General features: G+C 34.7%; 1 protein-coding gene across 5 annotated transcripts in view; it reads left to right on the forward strand.

Moving 5' to 3' along the window:
* Positions 1-16,091, forward strand: part of UBE2W (ubiquitin conjugating enzyme E2 W) — a 32,436-nt gene extending 16,345 nt beyond the window's left edge. For 4 of the 5 annotated variants that reach the window (XM_041464357.1, XM_041464356.1, XM_041464358.1 and 1 more), the window contains 5 exons: positions 1,847-1,938; positions 4,910-5,012; positions 7,536-7,691; positions 8,821-8,896; positions 13,264-16,091. In XM_041464357.1, coding sequence (XP_041320291.1) covers positions 1,847-1,938; positions 4,910-5,012; positions 7,536-7,691; positions 8,821-8,896; positions 13,264-13,277 — 441 coding nt within the window. In that variant the 3' untranslated portion in view covers positions 13,278-16,091. Of the gene's footprint in view, positions 1-1,846; positions 1,939-4,909; positions 5,013-7,535; positions 7,692-8,801; positions 8,897-13,263 lie in introns of all 5 variants that reach the window. The other variant, XR_005954858.1, reaches the window with a different exon arrangement.
* The last annotated feature ends 718 nt before the right edge of the window (positions 16,092-16,809 follow it).

The following is a 16,809-nucleotide window of genomic DNA, read 5'->3' on the forward strand; positions in this document are numbered from 1 at the left end:
ATGTTTCAGGTTTTAATTAAATTCTGAAATGTGTTTTAGGCTCCTTTTCATAAAGACAAAGTTGCATAGTTGGTCTACATGTATAAGTAAATGAATCTACTGAATTATTTGCAGTTCTTATATACATATGTTCTTTGCTGTTTTGTATCCAATGTTTCCAAATCTCCTCTTTAGGGGAGTTTGAATTTCTGTTGTCAAATGTTCTCATCTCTGAACTTTTAAAATATTTCTCTACATGATGAAGAGTACACAGGTTGATTGCCTTTGAGGCTTGTTTGATGGTGGTCTGGGGAAGTACCAGAAAGAGAATTGACTTCAAAACATCTCTGCCATTCAAATTAAGGATTTATAAAGTGGTTTTGCAACTTTGCTCCTTTGCATTTTAATTCATAATAGTGGTGTTGGAAACAATGTTAGTGTTTTCTTAATCTGAGCTGCAAGAAAAACATAAACACTAGGATTCTAACCTGTTTTTCAATGTGTGAGCAATGAAACCATACAGCTTATGAAAATGTTAGCATTTGTTAGCATGGGGTTTTCAGTTTATGTTCTATCTCAGTGCCAGTTAGGAACTTTCAATATAAAAGCCCAAGGAAGTTTTCAGGGCTGATTGATAGAGACAGAAAGTTATTTCAGTATTTTCAGAATGTAAATTGTGAATGTATAAGGGCCTTTTCTTTATGACTTGTGTGGTTGAATTTATTGTAGTCTGATTTTGAATATATCTCATGGGATACTGAATCATTTCTGTGTTGACAAATCAACACTTTATTTTCCCCTGGGAATCCTTTTAAGTTCTTCTAAGTACTGGAAAACAGCTACAAGCGTGTGATAAACCTGTGTTTTAAAAAAAAATTGGATATTGAATGGAAATGAGGTACTAAATCCCCAAACCATATATTTTTATTCCTTTGGAGTATGAAATAATTTTGACTTGTAGTGAGGTTGAAGTGAACTTCTAGATGCTAACCTTAAAATTGTTGGCGGGGAAAAAGGTCAGTAGAAGTGAGAAAGCCTTGAACTTTTTGTCATCTAGATGGCTTGGAAATGACAAAACATATTGTGTAACTTTATATGGAGAAAATTGACTCTGAGAGCAGTGCCAACGACAGCACAGAGGCTGCATTTCCCTTGCTCAGTAGATTGTAAGGAACTGTTTTGGTGGTTGTTACAGAAATACCTTCTTGCAGTGACCGATTTATCTCTGTCAAAATAGGCAAGAATTACCTGAGCTACTGCCAGAACGCTTTAATAAGTGCTCTGACTCTGTATGTTCTAAGATGCACTTAGTGTAAAGTTTTTAGTTTGCGTTGTGCAATCCAAATAGTCTTGGTTTAGTTTTCTGTTCTGTCCTCTGGGATGACTTAGAAAAAGGCAAAGGCTTGCACAGATGCCAGATGGAAATGTCTTAGGTTACTTAGAGGAGGAAGTTGTGCTGTTAAAGTCTTGTAGATTTAATTATAAATCTAATGATGTTGTGTAAATATGAAATGTTTGCTGCTAGGGGTAGAGCTCTTACAGATGTTTTTGTTGCACAATAAATTTGTTTATACCTCCATGTAGTTTGTAGCACATAAGCTCTTCCCTTTGCAGTGTTGCAAATGTGCCACTGTCTTTTACCCAAAAAGTAAGTTTAAAGCTTGTAACTTATTTTGCCTATGTCTTTTCAGTTGAATTTCTAGGAGTGAAGTCATCCTTCTTTCTCACTTTCAAATTTCACTTTGTTTTTAAATTGTTAAGTAAAACTCCTTTTACCTTTCAAACATTGATAAAATGTACTTAAGTGTGCATGTTTATTGTTGAACTTTATTTAGTATTTCAAATATGCCATACAATTTCTTTATAGAAACGATTACAAAAAGAACTATTGGCATTTCAAAATGATCCACCTCCAGGAATGACTCTAGATGAAAAGAGTGTACAAAATTCAATTACACAGTAAGTATATATACTGTTTTATTTCTGCTATCATGCTGAAAAGAGTAAGTAATGAGCAGTTCTCTTCACACTTACACCACTTACTCCCAGTAACATTGTGAATTTTGCTTTTAGTCTAGGCAGTGAAACATTATTCTCCTTAGTAAGCATTTTGCAGTAATGTGTTGGACACTTTCAGGATCAGGGTAGTGAATTTACTAAATTTTTATTAGGCATTTTACTGTCTAACAAACTGTCAATTGGTAAAAGCTTCTGCATATTTTAGAATAAAATAATGTAATTATCTTTCATATCTACTAACCTCCTAAACTCTTCTAGATTTATTGAAATAATGGAGTAGCTGTTTTGGAGTTCTGTGACATTTGAATAGAAAGTATGTCATAGCTGTTAATTTTCATTATCTTCTTTCTCTAAGGCAAGTGGAAAAAACTTCTTAAAAAGCAGAGTTGTCTGGGTACACTTGTTTGCACTTTTCCCCCTGCCTTGACTTTCTTGTTGATTTGTGAAATGGGAAGAGAAACATGGTAAAATATTCTGTGTCCATTGAAATGGACAGGGGCTGTTTTTGATATTAATCTATTTCTTAATTGATGGAAATTCAAAAGATTCAGGCTGTGTTGACATTTTTTTCTCATATCCTTCTTAGTTTTATTTTAGAGAAATGTTAAAAATTGAGCACATGTAAACTTTGATGAGAGTATGATCTCAGACTATAAGTTCTGGACTATGTTATCAATTGATGGAGAAGCTTAAACATAGAGCTGAATTTGATGTTTTCACATCTGCAGTTTGGGTGGTGGCATTCAGACGATGTTACATGAGGCTTTTCTGAGACTCGTATGTACTGCTATATACATTATAGCATGACTTCAACACTCGCTGCTTTTTAAGTTACACTGGCCTTTGTGATAATTCAGATGAATATGACTAAAACTGAAATAGCACTTTTTAGTTTCCTGCAAAAATGAGTCAGTCTAATATTCTAAGTGGTATCCACTTATTTCAACAAAAAAGTATTAAATCAAAGTTTAGGGCAGATTGAAAAAGATATCTCTGTTTCCAGAGTAGTACCTCATTATAATTTCTGCCCTGTACAACTTTTATACTTTTCAATACCTTGCACCTAAAATCTTCCTATTTACTGTTATGCTAGATTTTGAAACTGTCACTGTTTTAGAAGCTTCTTGTCAAAAGTAAAATGATATTTTTTTCTCTTTGAGGGTTTTTTCATATCAGGTAGCATGTTTTGAGTTCATTAATCAAGTTACAGTTTGAATTGCTTGTGTTAAAAATTTGTGTAGCAATACTCACTTGGGTTTTAAATATGCTGAATAAAATAATTGGATCCCATGATGTAACTGGGTCATTTAAAACATTGAGCAATCTTTTATTTTAAATATACAAGGATTAGAAATTTGAGAAGGCTAAACTGTAAAGCACACAGGAAATATGGGTTCTGCTGATTCCTTCACCATAAAAGGAGCAACGTCCAGGCAAAATTGTCTTCTACTTAGTGAAGTAAACTATTTAAAAACTTGAAAGTGGAAGTTCTGGATCACAAGAACCAATAAATCTAAAGAGTATTGCTGCACTGTGTGTATAAATGTAAAAGCATAAGAAGAGAAAAGGCATAAGAAGAGATAAGTGATCTGGAGTGCAGATAGATTAAATTAAAGGCATCTTCACAAAGTTAAAATATGAAATGTACTTCATCAGCCTTTACTGTATAGCCACTGTGCTACTGTTGAAGATGCATTCCTCTTAAACGGTGTGAGGGCTAGCAGTTTTTCTCAAAAAATGCCAAAAGCCAAAGCACAACAACAATAATAAAACCAGCAAAAAAACCTCCAAAGAGTGACAGAGGGGAAAATAAAAAATGTGCGTGGCTTAAATACAGAGGGAGAGTATATCTTACAGAAGAATCATCAGAGCTGCCAGCTGGAGATGTCGAGTTTTCTGAGTACATCGCTGACTTCTGCAAAATCTCAGCTGCCTTCCCTGAGTTGTTGTAAACCATATCTGAGTATTTTTGTAGTCTCTTTTACCTTACTGTGTTGCTTAGATCCGTAAAACTCAATCAAAGGTAAAAAACCAAAAATGGAAAAGTGATGTTGCAAAGGATGGTATTAAGTGGTCAACAGAACTGTAAAATCATGGAAGTTGGGTAGAAGAATGTTGCTGTATGTGTAAAACAATACACAAAGCATCTGATTTTAGCTGTACTAGAAAAACCACTATGGAAACCCAACAAGAATAAAAGCCCCACATGCAACACCACCACCCTCTTCCCCAGCAACTCCACCAGTTACTTTAATGGTATTACGGTGGAAGGAGCAGAAGCAGAGGAAAAAGAATACTGGTATGTTGAGTTATCTTCATTACAGATTCAAATTACCCTGTTTTTGGATTTTGTTTTAGTTTGCTGGGACCTTTTAATTTTTATACTATTAACTTTTCCATTTTTCGTTCCGTTACCTGCAAGATACCATTTAATTTCTGAGCTTTTCACAAAGGTAGGTACAACATGAGCTTTGCCTTTTCCCCTTGGTTGCAGATTTTATTTTAATAAATTGTATTTAATTTTCCTTGACAGAAAAGTAAAATAACCCAAAAGAGAATGTGTGCTAGTTTGCTTCCTTCCAAACCTTTTAAGTTTCCAAGCAGGGGTTTTTTTTTCAGCTTTTTTGTCTCATATTAGCAGCCATTTCTTGGGAACTGATAGGTCTATGTATAGTTCAAGTCATAATTACATTTATAATTTGCATTACTGTGTCAGTGCCTGTGTGCAAAACACCAAGCTTGTTTATTTTAAATACAGGCTTGATGTATTGCTCACCTTTGATTGTTGCAGTGTTAGAAGTTAGATGGTCTGGCTGTGATTGATATTTGATTTAATTAGTCCAGTGCTCCAGGAGTACAAGTATTAATTTGTCAGTCCACAATGCTAACAGCTTTCTCCCCTATTCCTTAGGTGGATTGTAGACATGGAAGGTGCTCCAGGAACACTCTATGAAGGGGAAAAATTTCAGCTTTTATTTAAGTTTAGTAGTCGGTATCCTTTTGATTCGCCTCAGGTAACTGCTGCTGCCTTCTTTCTCTCTTCCTTCTACCTTCAGGTTACAGCTGTGTGACGTGTGCTGAGTATGGTATTATCCACATAGCCTAATGTCAGCTTTGCTTAATTTAATTTGTATTAAACACATTGTGCAGCTGCCTTTTCTTTACAAATGGTTCTGCAGTGAAGTGTGGGACTCTGATGTCTGCTTGGACAGATGAAAGTAGTGTAACCTGGAGGCTTCTTTGATGTTGATATTCAAGTCATGAAATACAGGGTAAAGTAGGAAGACCCTCTTTACTGTGATGCAGGAGCCAAGTAAACAATAAACTGCTGCTTCATCCCTTCTTACTTTCAACATATTTTTTTCTGGTTGATTTTTAAGACTCTTGCATCTTCTCTGCTGCCATTGTTAATACAGCTGAAGACATACTGTGCTTCTGATAGGGATTCTCGTAGATTCATGAAGTGCTTGAGAGACCTGCAAATAGTGTTATAACTGAGGTATGTGATACTGTGTTGCTTTCAAGACAACCTAGAGAACCGAAGGAACAGCAGAACTTAGAGACTGCGGAATGTGCTGTGTACATTCATTCCTCCATTACCTGAGGGAAACGCTTCAAAATATGGCTGATAAGAGTAGTGGTCAGTTATCACCCCTGCTTTTCTGAAAAAGGAAGTAGAAAAGCAAGAGTGTCTTAGTTCTTGTCTTGTTTGTTTCAGCTCAGAGTTCTAGAAATTCTCTGTAACTTCTCTTGTTGGTGTTAAAACTGAAGCATGGAGCTGTGAGAGACACTGAAGCCATAAATCCTAACATATTTTTAGGTACCATGATAAACACTAGAATGCTGACTTTCAGTCTTTTATAGAGCAAACTGGCTACTTGTACTTCTGCACCTCATCAGATTTGCAAGGTACTAATTATAGGTGATCACAAGAGAGTAGCCAGCTTAATTTGTTTCCAAGTTGTTTGTCTTCATTACCCAACCTGTGTGTGTGGATCTGTGCAATTTATTGTTAAGCAGCAAATTAGATCCATACATCTACACTGAATTTTATCACAGAAAACCATTAAAAATTTAAGTACTGGATACTGGATTGTTTTAGATGGCTAGAATTTCAATTTTTCAAACATTGCTGTGCAGTAGGGTCATTTTGCACTATAATTTCTTGGTCATAATAACCTCTCCTGCAAATCTAGTTACCGTGAGTTGACAGTTTTCACTTGTGCTACTTTAATCACTTGGATATTTTCTGCCTTTAAATGTATGTTATCTGTCATAGAGTGCATTCTTTTACTTACCTAGTCTGCCTAGTTCAGGTTGTCATGTAAAACCAGGATATTAGTTACAAGTGAAATACATTACAGGATTATGAAGGTAAGCCCTTCGATGCTTAAGAAATACCAGCTTAAAGACCTGTGAAAGATCATTGTGCATCCAGTTTCTCTTATGCCTTAGAAACCTGTCTGCCATTTCGCAGATAAATTAAGCTCTCTAATTTCAGTTTCCTATATGATGAAGTTGTTGCTTGTCATCAGTGAGGAGGTGGGTGTGTGTGAACATGTTTACTTATTTTTATGCATATCTATATAGCTTAAGAAACACTTAAGAAATTGCTGGGTATTATAGTTATGAGTGGTAGAGATTTATGTTTTTACTGCATAAAAGGAGTTGGAAAAGGAGTTCAGGAGTATAATACTGATATGAAGATTGAGACTTCACTTTTACTCTCTTTCTGCTGGTCCTGAACCAAAGATACATTTGACAAAAACTTGATGTAAGAGCAGTAGTTGTCAAAATTACTTTTCTAGCCTTTTTTTGACTGTGATAGTATCTTTTAATAGAGAGGAGTTCAGGTTCTAAATGCTTTTCTTCCATATTCTCAGTGTCAAATAAATTTCTTTCTATTTGAAGTAGTTTTTAAAAAATGTTTCTTATGTGGTAAACTTTGGTATACTTGATTTCACAAGTCCTTTATTTATAGTTAATAACATCAATGAATTTTAATTTTATTCTTCCTGCTGGAATCTGGATGAGTTGTCCAGAATTTTATTTCTGTTATGTTCAGGTTTATAGTAATACTCATTTGTGAATCTTGTTGTGCTTCTTGGTGTTTAACATTGTGGCTTATAAAGTCATTAAAATCCAGTGTTTTGGCTAGACAGCTGTATTCCTTAGGACGTGGAAGACTGAGGGTGCAAAATTTTGCACTTTACATTGTTACCTTTGCATTTTTTTATGCTGTATAAATATTAATAGAAAATCCCCTATATTTAACCATTTATTTAACTGCATCTTCACTAGCTATTGAGCCTTCCATTGATTTACATTTCATTTAATAGTTTCCAAAATTGAATTAACCCAACATGGTTAAGTGTGTTATTTAGTGTAAGTGAAAAGTTATTTAGTGTAAGTTATTTAGTTAAGTGTGTTATTTAGTGTAAGACCTGCTTAAATAGCATTATATTGTTTCCCCAAATGAATACAGTTTTATTTAAAATGGGGACTCTAAATTAGGTATTTTTGTTCTTTTTTTTTAGGTCATGTTTACTGGAGACAATATCCCTGTTCATCCTCATGTTTATAGCAATGGTCATATCTGTTTATCCATTCTAACGGAAGACTGGTCTCCAGCCCTCTCAGTGCAATCTGTTTGTCTTAGCATTATTAGCATGCTTTCCAGCTGCAAAGAAAAGGTATGGGCTTTTTTAGCACTGTTGAAGTAGAATAAGTAAAAGTTAGTAATTTTCTACTTTACAAAGTAAAATTTACTTTCTCAAATTCTGAAATAGGCAAAACTACTCTATCTACATTTCTACTACTGAGAAAATACTAAGCTAGAACTGCAAAATAAACAGTGCAGTAAATACTTTGCCACTGTTTTCATGGTAACCTGCTTATATATCATTACTGGAAAAGAGCAGTGGATGGAACCCTTCCAGAACTGCGAAGTTCAATCATGCTTTAGGACAATTCTTTTAAAATTATCCTTCCTCTAAAGGCAGTGTGGAATGACTAGTGAAATGTCTTTAGTGCAGATGTTTCTAACTTTGCATCTGTACTATTTCAGTGAACTTGATAATTTTCATTTCAGGGAAGTAAATGGTGCTAAGCTGCTTTTTTGGCACTAATACCTTAGAGACCTTTTTTGTAAAGAGATTGCCCTTTCACTTTTGACCATTTCTTTCGCAGAGGGCTGTCTGTGGAAGTTAGATGTGGTCAGAGCTTGTCCATATGTGCTATCCAAGCATGCCTGTTTATTTCGCATCCCAATCAGTCCTAGTCATATATGTAGTCAAAAAACCACCCCAAAATGGCTTTGTATTGTATTCTATCCTATGTGTTTTGTAAATGATGACACTTACGAAGAAAACCAAAGAATATGTAATAATGATCAGCTACAGATACTTAAATTCAATTTTTCACCCACTCTGAGCTGAGCCTTAGAATGGGAGTTGGATGTAATGCATCAGAATTAGATTCCAAGCTGCAAAGGAATTTAATTTTGGGGGGCTTTTTGAACAACAGCTGTTTCTTGTGAGTTAGTTTCTTTTGTTTGTTTGTTGTTTTTTTATTTTTTTCTTTTTCTCCCCTGTTCATCACCAAACTGTATATTTTTTACTATTTTATTTTCTTGGAGTATCTCAAGTAAGAATTTGTTACCTGGATCTTTGAGAGATTTTTCTTGACCAAAAAGGTCTAGTCCTGCCTGTTACTTCATTTTCGCTGCATTCACATGGTAATCTTTCATAATCTTATTAAATAGCTCATGTATTACAATATGAGGATTGTTTGATTATTTGTAGGTCTTTTCTTCTGTTGCAGAGGCGACCTCCAGATAACTCATTTTATGTAAGAACATGTAACAAGAATCCAAAGAAAACAAAATGGTGGTATCATGGTAAGTATCTACTAACTAGGACCAGAAATTTTTAATTTCTTTTCAGGCTGAAGGCAATTAAATTGTAGGAAAGTAGGATAAATGTGTTCAAAGCATTAAGCTATTTTTTTTTCAACTCAAAAATTAATTTAAATCCTGTTTCTGAGATACTCTGCTGTGATTTTTTTTTTCTATATCACATTTGAATAATTCCTGGTGGAAATTTAAACATGCTTTCAATTGTAGGATTGACTTTGAATGAAAGTTCTTGTAAAGTGTATCAATCCAGGACAAAGTTTGGGATTAGGGCAAGTCCATGATGAAACTAGGTTTTGCTCTAAACAGGTTTTTTTTGTTATTGTTATTAACACTTTTAAAACTTTTATGTTGTTGAAAATATACCTATATATTTGTAAACAGCTATGTGTTTTGATAGATTTCCACTCTCAATGAGAATTTCCAGTATGGGACAGTTGACTGACTTTAAAGGCTCCTAAAAACTAGTACTCAATAATATAGTAATAAGATTCTCCATGGGCATGATAAAGAAGAAAAAAGTGTATTAAAACTGCTGGTGTCTGCAGTGCTAGTGTTGTATTGGGGCTTTTATTCTTTGTTTGGTTTTGGTTTGGGGTTTGCTGTGCTTTTGCTTTTGTGCTTTTTTCTTTTGTTTCCATGTGTTCTATGTCTTGCTTTATACTTTGTGGTTTCTTTCTTCTGCCTCAGCATTTGTCATCCTCCACCCAGAGCTGCAGTTGACTGTATGTGCTTGTCTTATCCACTCCGTTGGTGAGGAAAGAGAGAAGGGGATAGAGATGGGCCATTCTTTGTTTCTCTCCTCTTGTTAGCAATGCTTTCCTTGCTTTCCCTAGGAAAATGCTGTATGTGCTTGTCTTCCTTGGTGAGGAAAGAGAGAAGAAGGGGATAGAGATGGGCCATTCTTTGTTTCTCTCCTCTTGTTAGCAATGCTTTCCTTGCTTTCCCTAGGAAAATTCTGTACAAACAGTAGTCACTGGAAGCACAAATTCTTTGGGAAGGGATATGTCAGAGAAGGTAATACTCCATGCTAGAGTAGTGCAGAATAGTTGATTCCATCACTGCAGAGGCAGGTTAAGGTTCCACCATAAGACATCCTCTGTTTTTCATGGCCTCCTCACTCCGGCATAGGTTCTGTCCCTGTGAAAACTAGAGCAAGTATTTTGAGACAGTGAGAGTTCATAACTGGAGAGGCAAATTCCAAAGTCTTCACCCTTAAAATTCTTAAGATTCTTGAAAGCCCATGGATGGCCTAACAAGAAAAACTTGATAGTTTCATAATACTTGCTGAGACCCATGGGGTTTTGACATATGGTAATATAACAGAATGAAACTCTGTTTCTCATAATACAGTAATTGTAACCCCAAAACAAGGTGGTTTCAAGTACAGAAGAGAATTGCTGTATGCCATGAGATTAAGGTATATCTAAGAAACTTGGGACCATCATGTGATTGTTGTTAAAGTTGACTCCAAGAATAATAATCATATTGCACACAAGGATAGATTTTTCATCCTCACCAGATTATTCAGCAGTCACTTTCTTTTCTCTCTCTGTTTTCATGCTCTTGTAATGTGTTTGGTGCTTCTCCGTTTCTAGTTTTTGTTTCTCTTAAATGGCAGTTTTGGGAGAGTTTTTGTGAACTTTGTTTTCACTTGCTAATTATTTTTAAAGACAAACAGCTAAAGTTCCATTTATTGGCTTTATCTTGTGATTAAAATATGTTCTATCTGCTTTTAATTTTTACTAGTCTCATTTTGATTTAGAATGCAAATCTGTAAAAGCAGAACAGTCTGCAGATATTGCTTTTATTTCTTAATAATGAAATTCAATTTGTGTTAAACAAGCAAAACAGAAACTTAGTATGAAAAGAAATCTGAGTTACTGATTCTGAAGGTTTCTGTATTAATATGGCTCAAAACCACAGCTTACAGTTCATTGAATGGGTATTTTAGTTACTATGAAGTAACTATGCAGTGATTTTTTTTTCTGGAAGTCAGAAAACCTTACCCTTCCTCAAATTCAGAGCAACCTAAAAACCAACCTGAGGCAAGAGAAAAGAAGTCAGTTCATTGAAATGACTCATACTGTCATGATTAAAAATTCATGGGGCTCCCCACCACCTTGAATTCTTACATTAAAAAAAAAAATATTCCTGATTTCATAGGACAAAAATTTCATAAATGATTAGAGTGTTTTCCCTTCCATTTTTGTGTGTGTCATTCACTTCTTTTCTCATTTAATTCTGTTCCTCCTATGTGGACATGGAACAAGACTGCCAAGGCATGATCTTTAAATTATCAGTGTTTTCTAAAGAGATTTAAAGAAATGGTATGTTACAGTAAAATGGGAAGCGTGAAAAGGTGTTTCTGTCATGTTTATTTTCTGCTCATGCTTCAGCTGAAGTGTCAGATATCTAATCTTGTGGTTGAACCACATTTGGCTGGATAAGTGAGGGAAGAAAAAAACAATCCCACCCAGGAAAGAAAAGCAGCAGTCCATGGATAACTGTTGTGAGAAATTAAATGCCAGTGCTAATACAACAACCTGTGGAGGGAGATGCAGAGTGGTTCTGCCACTTCTGCTGTCCGCTGCCCATCGGACTGGTTTAGCTTCAACGTGACATAGTAGCTCTGTGTTTTGAAGAGATAGGAAGAAGTCTGTCATACGTATTAATATGTGCATTTGAAGCAATTTTTTTTTCCACTGTGTGCCCGAAATTTTTTTACCTGGGAGCAAAATAGTCCCTGGTTGGGAGCTGATTAAAGAAAACCCAGATGAGTACAGAGTGATAAAGTGCCGCTTTGAGACATAGTCTGATATGCAAATATGTGTCTGCATTTATCTTAATAAGTTTTTAATCTGTTGTATCATTCCCCCCCCCCCCTCAATAACACAGCAACTTACTCCTCAAGCAGAGTTACGGAGCTTTGTTTGCTACAAAATTATGTCCTCACAAGCCCTGTTTTAAAGCTCCTGATCTTTGATAACTGAAAATATTTCTAGACTGTCTACCCTACCCAATGTCTGTTTCAACTGTACATTGACTTCCCTGCTGAATTTCAATCTGAGAGTTGCTCATCTTGTCTTGAAGACAGAGGAGGATCTTCCAGATGTGGTTTACTTGGGCATCCAGGCTGAAATCTGTTTCATAAAGCTGTTGACTTCCTTTGTTGTTGTCAGGAGGTAGATTTTTTTTTTTGTGGGGTGTGGGTGGGGTGTGGAGGAAGGGAAAAGCAATGCTGTTTGTTTTCAACCAGCACTTCCCTGCTGCTTTTGGGTTTTGAAGTTGGTTTGGTTTTGGTTTTTTCTGAATTAGAAAGTGTTTTCTCTGATATTTGGTGTAAAATTTTAGTATACCGTTTAAATATCCCTTCTCTCTCTTTTGCATCCTTGTCCATTTTTTTCACATGTGCAGTAGCCCACTGAAAAATTAAAGAGTTTTTTTACCAGTAATAGCTTTGATATAATATTTTCCCATGAGAATGTAGAATGTTTATGAGGCTACATTTTTTAGGTGTGGGAGGTTACAAGTAAGTCCTTTAAAAATAAGCAGACAGTAAATTTGCTTTCTGTTAACAACTTAATATTTACTGCTAGCAGGTGCAAATATACCACAGGTTGATATGTGAAGGAGAATGTTTAAAAGGGAAAGCATTAGTATTAGTAAAAGGGAGCATAATGCAGAAAAGATGGGTATAGAACGTGCATTTTTATAGTATGTTTTTTCTAATCACAGTATCTAAAATTTAGTGTATGTAATTTACTTTCAGGTTTAAGATTTTAGGATTATAGTAGTAACCTATTCTTTTTGCATAAATCTGTCAACTATTGTTTTGTGTTGAGTCTTGATAAATAAATTAATATACATATAACATATATATATATACACACACGCACACATGCATATACACATATAAAGGGTTGAGAATGCATCAGAAGCAGCCCACTCTGCCAGGTCTTATCCCTATGTATTCCTTATAAAAGGATGTCTTAATTAGATAACTGTTGTGGATCTGCTGTACTTCACGGGTGCAAAATGTTAAGCATATTTATTTTTCATTTTCCTGGCAAGTGGTTTTCTAAATATCAAGCATGGAAATGACTGTTGTTTTTATGGAGTGTTTGCTAATACTAATGTCTTTGGGGGTGTTTGTGTATTTTAGAAGTTTAATTTTTGATACTCTCTTTTCTCCCTGAGTCATTGAACAAAATCACAGAATTTTTCCAATCCGGGTATTTCCTCTGCATGTTACTGTCTATGCTAGGAATTGTTTCTGCCTATAGCACCTTGCTATTTTGGAATTAGAATGTTTATATGTTTTCCATAAATGCTCTTCTTTTATTTTAAAGATGACACATGTTGATGCCACCATTTTGTGATCCTCGTAGCAGAAGATAGTCCTACTGAGAAAATGAGCACTTTGATCATTCAGTCTTTGAACTTTAACCTTTGACTGGAAGTGACCTATAGGCAATGAAGACTACTTCCTTTGACTGCATTTTTACTAGTGTGCATTCTGGGCGCATGTTGATCGCTGGTTCAGTCCATGCAACTGACATGCTTTTATTAGTCATACAGTATTAATGCAGGTGTCCAGAAATGTCAGAATAATTCCATTATTTTTATTTTAAGCTTTTGGAAGAATTCCAGGTCTTCATATATTGTGCAATAACACTGAGCTCCTTGGCGGTTTTGGTGCATCCATTGCCGGCAATGGACATTGTACCAGGGAAAGGTTTTGCTCCTGCCACAAAAATGATTGACACATGACTGAGCTTATGAAAGTTTTGGATATATTTGGAATATAAGCAAGGGATTGACCATTACCTGAAATCCAGCCCATTCTTTTATATTTGGATTCTATGCACTGTGACCACAAAACTAGCAGCATGAGTTAACATGCCTACCTGAAGGACTGTAATAAGATCATTACATATTTATTAAATTGTTTATCTGCTGTCAAATTGTTTTGACATGGGCGGTTTTTCAAGTGACATTGGCAGAGAGGTACAATGTTATCCCTATGGTGAAATAAAACTACTTTTTGTATATAGTTATTCATATCTCTGAAGCAAAGGTATGAGTAATTTACGGTATGAGTGATTTAAACAAGAATTTATTTTGGAGATAGAGGATGGCAGTGATATAACTGAACTTGCTGCAGTCCGTAATTGGGCTTGTAATTTGTACTTTAGAGCTTTTTCCAAATAGATTGCACACTGTTATTTCCTGCTAGCCATCAGCATGAGCCCTACTGCCTACACCAATATTTCATTTATTTATGTGTTCAAAAGCAATCCATATAACATTTTTTGTTTGCATTCACTGTTTCTTTTGTGTTGTATGTCATGTTTGAATGTTACAAAACAATATTTTGATTGAAAAGCTTTGTCAGAAGATATTTTCGTGTAAATTATTTCTTTATCTTGTAAGCATCATCTTGTCTTTTAATCCTGTATTATAAAAAGAAAAAAAAATACATTTTTGACAGAGGCTTAAAGTTTTCACAAAAAAGTGTGGACCTTCTTATTTAAGTTTAGACTAAAGTATATTTTCTTAACTTGCTTGTCCCACATAGCCATGCCAATTTTTCCAGGCTTTTCTTCACCAAAAAGAGGGGGAAAAGCCTAAAATCGGACATTTTTCTGTTGAGCAACATTTACTGAAATGACAGTTGTTCTCAGCACTCTGTAATATTTTGATACTGCAATTAGGTTGTCTTTTTAGGAAGCACTTTTATAAACTAAATACCTTTAAACATATGCAAAATTTCTATAATTTTTTTTACTGTTGCCTTATTGTTGCAATCAAAAAAAAATTTCAAGCAATTAATGCATGAATGTCTAAATCAAGTAATAGCTTGATGTAAAAACAAACAAAAGCAAAAAAAAAATCCCTAAACCAAATCCACAATGACTAACTACAATAAAAAACAGAAAATTGGCTAAAAAGACTGATTTTTTTTTTTAATCTGCTGTATGATAACTGATGTTTTATAGCCTTGTACATACTTCTCTGTTACCTATTATTTAAAACATTTAAAAAAAAGTATAGATGCTTAACTCAGGGTGGATAGAGTTTAGATGGATTTGCTTCAGAGAAGTATTTTGTACAGCATCAGAACTGTAGATACTGGCAGTGAAGTGAGGCTACAATATACTTCAGGAACTGCTTTTTTTTTCCCTCTTGTACTGAAAATATCTCTTGGCCTTTAAAACTCAATGGTAAAATCTAGCTTTGGATATAAATTTGATGTGTGTATATATTTTCACAATGAGCCTTGGAAACATTGAATTAATTTTCTTTTAAAAGCCAAAAAAATAGTTTTAAACAAAAGAAGTACTTATGCTCTAAACTTTTTGTTTAGCAAAATTTTATTGTTGTGAGATCATCAAACTGGTTAGTTTTAGAAATGGTTCATGTGAACGAGCAGTAATCTGATACTTAATCTGTATCATCTTGTTCACTGCTCTGTATGAAATGAAACAGTTGAGAAATTAATGTATGATTGGTTTATATAGTGGATGCTATCAAAATAGTCCACAGGAAGGAGACCTTAATGTGACCAGGTAATGTCTGCAGAAATGGCTTAAGTATATCTCAAATTCAGTTATCTTTTCATATATAGTGGCTTGGGAAATGACAATACATGGTTTCAGAGAAGCTTCATGACATACCATATGTATTTTGTTGAAGATGGGTGTTGTAGTGCAAAGCATTATGCATTTTATTGACCTGTGCTGTCACATGGACTATAGTGAAGTTAAATAATCAAATTTATGCTGCTCTTTAATAAACTCCCACCCCCTATATCTTATTTAGATCAAGAAAATGCAAGGTAGATTAGAAGTGAGTGTACCTCAGGTCTTATAGTTTACAGTAGAAATGCCTCATTGGTTCTCTTTTAGATCTGTGGGTAAGTTCACCTATGTAGAGAGGGCCAAGACAAAGCTTATATACCACTCAAGCCCTCAAGATAATGCAACTATTCTGACAATGCTATGATGTCCTGAAAAAGGTCTTGAATTAGATGGAGGTGGTGCCATCCTTTCCCGAGGGTGACCCCTGTGTATGTAACTTTCTTTCACTTGGAATTTCTCACATGGAATAGTTACAGAATTGGCTTGAAACTATCTTGCTTTTATTTTGTGTCAATATTCATGTTGTTAAACACTTTGTTTTGTGTTTAGTGTCTTTATAACACAATAAATTCTTGTTTTAAAATAGATTACTACCCTTGAATGGAAATACTTGTGGACCTTTTCATGGTGCAGTGCAGAAGCACAGTTCCTAACATTCAGCCACTCTTAAGACAAAGCTGCCAGTAATTCTGAAATGTTGTGATGCATCTCAGAGGAGGAATTTGCATAACAGTAAGGCGTTTCCTCATCCTCCAGAGGCTAGCTGTTGTAACAGCTGGAAGAAATAGTTAATTTAAAAGAAAAATCACTAAGATGCTTTCATTTGAAATTATTTCATTTCTCACAGATGAGCAAATTTTTTTAATTTATTTTATTTTTTTTGCCATTTGACAAGCACTTAAAATACTTGATGAGAAGTTTCAGATGCAGGATTCTTGTTTGCCTGCAGCGGTGGGAAGAGGGTTTCTGTTATTTTGTCAGCATCTTTCAGAACTGTCTAATCAAATCTCTGCCTCATACCGATATCTGCTTTCAATTTTGTTCAATTTTTTTTTTTCCAAGAGATGATGTCTTCTGCTTTGTAAAAGGCAAGGCACTGCATACCTAAAACATCTATTTTTATGAAAAACTAAGTTTTTAAAATTCATATATTTTCTATCGTGAACATTATTCTAAATGTTGATTTTTTTTTATTTGCTACTTTTTTTTGAAAGTCTGACAAAAACATAAGATGTGAACTGTATTTAAAGGTAT

The sequence above is a fragment of the Pyrgilauda ruficollis genome, unplaced genomic scaffold (genome assembly GCF_017590135.1).
Source record: "Pyrgilauda ruficollis isolate IOZ18807 unplaced genomic scaffold, ASM1759013v1 scaffold18, whole genome shotgun sequence".
NCBI classification, from domain to species: Eukaryota; Metazoa; Chordata; class Aves; order Passeriformes; family Passeridae; genus Pyrgilauda; species Pyrgilauda ruficollis.